General features: G+C 41.3%; 1 protein-coding gene across 1 annotated transcript in view; it reads right to left on the bottom strand.

Moving 5' to 3' along the window:
• fzd4 (frizzled class receptor 4) overlaps positions 1–7660 on the bottom strand; it is a 52884-nt gene that overhangs the window by 9152 nt on the left and 36072 nt on the right. The window contains exon 3 of the mRNA XM_061925867.1: positions 6469–6855. Within this exon, the coding sequence (XP_061781851.1) occupies positions 6469–6855 (387 nt within the window). The remainder of the gene's footprint in view (positions 1–6468; positions 6856–7660) is intronic.

Raw genomic sequence — 7660 nt, 5'->3', positions numbered from 1 at the left:
AAATTCCCGTTGAAATGAATGGGACACTTTTCCCAAGATCCACAAATCATACATTTTTTGCACCTATTCAAACCGTTCCAACGTCAACACATTCCACTCATCCTGAACATTCAAACTATCATTTTTCCAAGTTCAAAAAAATTCCAGGAATTTTTCACTCTTTACTCTTGCGACTACTCCTTCCACATTTTGCAACCGTTCCACTGTCAAAACATTCCTCTTAATCAGGACAAAAAACAAAGTTGTTTTTGAACTGGAAAAACTCCCGGTTTCCACCAAATTCCAGGAATTCCATAATACCATGTTTCAAATTAAAAATGTTACTACTTAAACATTTCTGGACTGATTTGAAAAACTCCAACACCAACCCATTAAGAACGTTCACTTATTTTTTTTAGCATTTAAAAAAAAATTGCAGCTTTTCCCGAAATTCCCAAATTTCCACGAAATTCCCGTTGAAATGAATGGGACACTTTTCCCAAGATCCACAAATCATACATTTTTTGCACCTATTCAAACCGTTCCAACGTCAACACATTCCACTCATCCTGAACATTCAAACTATCATTTTTCCAAGTTCAAAAAAATTCCAGGAATTTTTCACTCTTTACTCTTGCGACTACTCTTTCCACATTTTGCAACCGTTCCACCGTCAAAACATTCCTCTTAATCAGGACAAAAAACAAAGTTGTTTTTGAACTGAAAAAACTCCCGGTTTTCCCCAAATTCCAGGAATTCCATAATACCATTTTTCAGATTAAAAATGTTACTACTTAAACATTTCTGGACTGATTTGAAAAATTCCAACACCAACCCATTAAGAACGTTCGCTTATTTTTTTTAGCATTTAAATTTTTTTTCCAGCTTTTCCCGAAATTCCCAAATTTCCACGAAATCCCCGTTGAAATGAATGGGACATTTCTCCAAGATCCACAAATCATACATTTTTTGCACCTATTCAAACCGTTCTAAGGTCAACACATTCCACTCATCCTGAACATTCAAACTATCATTGTTCCAAGTTCAAAAAAATTCCAGGAATTTTCCACTCTTTACTCTTGCGACTACTCCTTCCACATTTTGCAACCGTTCCACCGTCAAAACATTCCTCTTAATCAGGACAAAAAACAATGTTGTTTTTTGAACTGGAAAAATTCACGGTTTTTCCCCAATTCCAGGAATTCCATAATACCATTTTTCAAATTAAAAATGTTGCTACTTAAACATTTCTGGACTGATTTGAAAAATTCCAACACCAACCCATTAAGAACATTCACTTATTTTTTGAAGCATTTAAAAAAAAATTCCAGCTTTTCCCGAAATTCCCAAATTTCCACAAAATTCCCGTTGAAATGAATGGGACACTTTTCCCAAGATCCACAAATCATACATTTTTTGCACCTATTCAAACCGTTCCAACGTCAACACATTCCACTCATCCTGAACATTCAAACTATAATTTTTCCAAGTTAAAAAAAATTCCAGGAATTTTTCACTCTTTACTCTTGCGACTACTCCTTCCACATTTTGCAACCGTTCCACCGTCAAAACATTCCTCTTAATTAGGACAAAAAACAAAGTTGTTTTTGAACTGGAAAAACTCCCGGTTTTCCCCAAATTCCAGGAATTCCATAATACCATGTTTCAAATTAAAAATGTTACTACTTAAACATTTCTGGACTGATTTGAAAAACTCCAACACCAACCCATTAAGAACGTTCACTTATTTTTTTTAGCATTTAAAAAAAAATTCCAGCTTTTCCCGAAATTCCACGAAATTCCCGTTGAAATGAATGGGACACTTTTCCCAAGATCCACAAATCATACATTTTTTGCACCTATTCAAACCGTTCTAACGTCAACACATTCCACTCATCCTGAACATTTAAACTATAATTTTTCCAAGTTCAAAAAAATTCCAGGAATTTTTCACTCTTTACTCTTGCGACTACTCCTTCCACATTTTGCAACCTTTCCACCGTCAAAACATTCCTCTTAATCAGGACAAAAAACAAAGTTGTTTTTGAACTGGAAAAACTCCCGTTTTCCCCCAAATTCCAGGAATTCCATAATACAATTTTTCAAATTAAAAATGTTACTACTTAAACATTTCTCGACCGATTTGAAAAATTCCAACACCAACTCATTAAGAACATTCACTTATTTTTTTTAGCATTTAAAAAAAAATTCCAGCTTTTCACGAAATTCCCAAATTTCCACGAAATTCCCGTTGAAATGAATGGGACACTTTTCCCAAGATCCACAAATCATACATTTTTTGCACCTATTCAAACCGTTCTAACGTCAACACATTCCACTCATCCTGAACATTTAAACTATCATTTTTCCAAGTTCAAAAAAATTCCAGGAATTTTTCACTCTTTACTCTTGCGACTACTCCTTCCACATTTTGCAACCTTTCCACCGTCAAAACATTCCTCTTAATCAGGACAAAAAACAAAGTTGTTTTTGAACTGGAAAAACTCCCGTTTTCCCCCAAATTCCAGGAATTCCATAATACAATTTTTCAAATTAAAAATGTTACTACTTAAACATTTCTCGACCGATTTGAAAAATTCCAACACCAACTCATTAAGAACATTCACTTATTTTTTTTAGCATTTAAAAAAAAATTCCAGCTTTTCACGAAATTCCCAAATTTCCACGAAATTCCCGTTGAAATGAATGGGACACTTTTCCCAAGATCCACAAATCATACATTTTTTGCACCTATTCAAACCGTTCTAACGTCAACACATTCCACTCATCCTGAACATTTAAACTATCATTTTTCCAAGTTCAAAAAAATTCCAGGAATTTTTCACTCTTTACTCTTGCGACTACTCCTTCCACATTTTGTAACCGTTCCACTGTCAAAACATTCTTCTTAATCAGGACAAAAAACAAAGTTGTTTTTGAACTGGAAAAACTCCCGGTTTCCCCCAAATTCCAGGAATTCCATAATACCATTTTTCAAATTAAAAATGTTACTACTTAAACATTTCTCGACCGATTTGAAAAATTCCAACACCAACTCATTAAGAAAATTCACTTATTTTTTTTAGCATTAAAAAAAAAATTCCAGCTTTTCCCGAAATTCCCAAATTTCCATGAAATTCCCGTTGAAATGAATGGGACATTTCTCCAAGATCCACAAATCATACATTTTTTGCAGCTATTCAAACCATTCCAACGTCAACACATTCCACTCATCCTGAACATTCAAACTATCATTTTTCCAAGTTCAAAAAAATTCCAGGAATTTTTCACTCTTTACTCTTGCGACTACTCCTTCCACATTTTGCAACCGTTCCACCGTCAAAACATTCCTCTTAATCAGGACAAAAAACAAAGTTGTTTTTGAACTGGAAAAACTCCCGGTTTCCCCCAAATTCCAGGAATTCCATAATACCATTTTTCAAATTAAAAATGTTACTACTTAAACATTTCTCGACCGATTTGAAAAATTCCAACACCAACTCATTAAGAACGTTCACTTATTTTTTTTAGCATTAAAAAAAAAATCCCAGCTTTTCCCGAAATTCCCAAATTTCCATGAAATTCCCGTTGAAATGAATGGGACACTTTTCCCAAGATCCACAAATCATACATTGTTTGCACCTATTCAAACCGTTCCAACGTCAACACATTCCAGTCATCCTGAACATTTAAACTATCATTTTTCCAAGTTCAAAAAAATTCCAGGAATTTTTCACTCTTTACTCTTGCGACTACTCCTTCCACATTTTGCAACCGTTCCACTGTCAAAACATTCTTCTTAATCAGGACAAAAAACAAAGTTGTTTTTGAACTGGAAAAACTCCCGGTTTCCCCCAAATTCCAGGAATTCCATAATACCATTTTTCAAATTAAAAATGTTACTACTTAAACATTTCTCGACCGATTTGAAAAATTCCAACACCAACTCATTAAGAACGTTCACTTATTTTTTTTAGCATTAAAAAAAAAATCCCAGCTTTTCCCGAAATTCCCAAATTTCCATGAAATTCCCGTTGAAATGAATGGGACATTTCTCCAAGATCCACAAATCATACATTTTTGCACCTATTCAAACCGTTCCAACGTCAACACATTCCACTCATCCTGAACATGCACACTAACACTTTGCCAAGTTCCAAACCATATTCCAGTTTTCCTGGAAATTCTAAATCTTCAACATTCATAGCATTCCAACATTCAAACAATTCTTACATTCGTACTACATTCTGTTAGCATTTCAGTTCGTCAGAATTGGAGCATTCACACTAGAGATGCGCGGATAGGCAATTATTTCATCCGCAACCGCATCAGAAAGTCGTCAACCATCCGCCATCCACCCGATGTAACATTTGATCAGAACTGCATCCGCCCGCACCCGCCCGTTGTTATATATCTAATATAGACGATGCAAGGCATTAGTGAGGTTATAAAGCTTTTGCCTGTTAAAGAAAGGAGACTGATCCAATGCAGCAGAGACATTCGCGTGCCACGCTGTCACGACCCAGACGCACACCAGTGCGCATTCATATGGGAGCCGCGCTGAGCGCACCTCCAAGCACATCTCGCTGCCGGCGACGGCCGGGTATGAGCCCGACGCTCCAGCGCCATCCATTTTCAGGGCTAGTTGATTCGGCAGGTGGGTTGTTACACACTCCTTAGCGGGTTCCGACTTCCATGGCCACCGTCCAGCTGCTGTCTATATCAACCAGGGTGAGCCCCACCCCTTTCGTGAGCGCACTGCGCGCGGAGTGACCCCTGTTACGCGCCCCCGGCAATGGGGGTGGCGGGCAGGTAAGCTGCGCGGGCGGAGCGCGCGGAGTGACCCCTGTTACGAGCCCCCGGCCACGGGGGTGGCGGGCAGGTAAGCTGCTTACCTGCTGCGCGTGACGCCGGCCGCGGCGAAGGCGGACGAGGCGGGGTGTCGGTGCGGTGGGCGCGGTGGTGACCCTGGACGTGCGTCGGGTCCTTCTCGCGGATCGCCTCAGCTACGGCTCCCGGTGGGGCCCTCTCGGGGGAAGGGGCCTCGGTCCCTTCTCCGCTCCGTAAAAGTGTCCATCTCTTTTTCTTTTTTTTCTTCTGTTGTGGCATATGCAGCAGGTGCCTGCTCGTTTTTCGTATGTGGGTAACAACATTTAACTATGTATATATATTACCGAATTGGTTTAACTGCCACCCGCCTGAATCTATTTAAAATCTAATTTTTTTTTATTTCAACCACCCGACCCGACCCGACCCGACCCGCGGATAAAATCTCATTTTTTTTAATTTCATCCGCCCGATCCGCCGATAATCCGCGGACTCCGCGGTTGTGCCCGCAAACCGCGCATCTCTAGCGGATAGGCAATTATTTCATCCGCAACCGCATCACAAAAGTCGTCAACCATCCGCCATCCACACGAACTAACATTTAATCAAAACCGCACCCGCCCGCCATCCGCCACCCACCCGTTGTTATATATCTAATATAGACGATGCAAGGCATTAGTGAGGTTATAAAGCTTTTGCCTGTTAAAGAAAGGAGACTGATCCAATGCAGCAGAGACATTCAATGCGTGCCACGCCGTCACGGCCCAGACGCACACCAGTGCGCAATCATCCGGGAGCCGCACTGAGCGCACCTCCAAGCGCACTCGCGCCACTCAAACTGCTGCAGGCGGCTGCGTTCTATCTTGTTTTAACATCCTGTGGCACTCTTCTGGGATCACGGCGGACGAAACTGCTCATGCTCAGGGTGTTTGTGGAGGTTCGGGGTTTTGCACAAATGTGACGCACCATGTTAGATGTCCCGGTTTTGTGACTGTCGTAGACATAAACGGCGTCGCGGCTCTTGCAAATCACGTAGCCAGCATTACTATCATCCTGATTTACAACCTCATAAAAACGAGTCCACGCTGAACTTTTCTGTTTTTTTTCCCCCTGGTCTTTAGTATTCCCTTTTTTAGTTTGTCGCGTACCACGTTTGCTGCCGGCGTTGCCATCTCTTTTTTTTTTCTTCTTCCTGTTGTGGCATATGCTGCAGGTGCCTGCTCGTTTTTCATATGTGGGTAACAACATTTAACTATGTATATATATTTCCCAATTGGTTTAACTGCCACCCGCCTGAATCTATTTAAAATCTTTTTTATTTTTTATTTCAACCGCCCGACCCGACCCGCGGATAAAATCTAAATTTTTTTTATTTCAACCGCCCGACCCGCGGATAATCCGCGGACTCCGCGGTTGTGTCCGCAAACCGCGCATCTCTAATTCACACGCAATTCCTTCAGGAATTGCCTCATCTAGTTATTTGTTTTTTTTGCAAATGGCCCCGGGGCCACACTTTGGAGAGGCCTGCACTAATGCATCCGTGTTGGTCAGTTTCCAACAATTTCCCGTTGCATCTAATGTTGCTAAGGTAGTGCCCCTGTACATTTATTTACATATTCAGGTCACTAAAACCCGGGATCAGTCTGGGACGAGCGTACTTACCAGGTAGGCAACGCTGTACAAATTGCAGCACATGGACAGGAATATGATGGGCCGCTCAGGGTAGGAGAATCGTTGTGAATCCAAGAGAAAGGTCAGCACGGTCAAAGTGGTGGAGAGGAAGCAGAGGACCGCCCACACCGCCATCCAGGCGTCGGTGAAGACTTTGGCGCTCCGCCTGTACAGGCCGCTGTCGTAGCCGCACTGGAGAGCACATCTGTCGGCCTGCTTCAGCCAGACGTACTGGTCGGGCGCGGACCCTAGGGCCTGACACTCCTCCTGGTGGGGAGGGTGACGGATGGGGTGATAGGGTGGGTCCTCGTCCCCGGGGCCCTCCATGCACATGTGGTTGTAGTCATTCTGAGGCGGGAAGAGGCTGCAGTTGAGCACCTGCAAAAGGGAGCGTGATGGAGAAGTTACAAATTCCTTTCAGAGAGAGAAAAACCAGCAGCTGCCATCAAATGTGCAAACTGATGTATTCGAATGTGTCCAAAAAGTACTTTTAAACACACCAAGATTTATTTAAAAATATATCAAATACATACAATGTACTTTCTTATATTGTTCGAGCTTTTTAAAAACTATATTATTTTTTATTTGTGTGTTTAAATATGTTTATTAGAACTACCGTAAATTACACACTATAGGCCACTATTTTTTTCTCCTGTGCTTTGACCCCTGCGGCTTATAAAACGGTGCGCTGACAGCCATAAAGTGAATAGTTTGCGAGGAACTCGCATGGCTGCCGTTTGTGTGACCCCAAGATGCAAGAACCAGGAGGAGGATGAGCAGGTAAGATGATTTTAATAATAAAACAACGGAGAAATGTAGCAGTCTTGCATACAACAGTTCCTAACATAGTCTATCGTCGAGCACTGAGGAGGGCTCGAGTGGAAACATGAATAGACATATGCTGATTGGCAGCAGGTGTGGACCGGCTGCCAATCAACGGCAGGTGAGGAGAAAACAGTGCTCAGCGGAACCAACAGGAAATATAACAAAATAAGAGCACTGACAGGAAGTAAATACAAAAACATGGAAACGAACCGAAATGAAGTGACAGATCGTCACATAGTTTTTCTTAAAAAAACAAGCAAGCAAAGACATTGAAAAGGTGTGTTATTGTTTCTGCAGGTGCTGCATTGCCCTTCTGTCGGACTGATCTTTCAACCGGAAGTACAAATGCCGCTTCCAC

The sequence above is a fragment of the Nerophis lumbriciformis genome, linkage group LG30, assembly GCF_033978685.3.
Source record: "Nerophis lumbriciformis linkage group LG30, RoL_Nlum_v2.1, whole genome shotgun sequence".
Taxonomy (NCBI): Eukaryota; Metazoa; Chordata; class Actinopteri; order Syngnathiformes; family Syngnathidae; genus Nerophis; species Nerophis lumbriciformis.
Note: the sequence above shows the minus strand (reverse complement) of the source record. Positions and strands in the feature narration are given on the sequence as shown.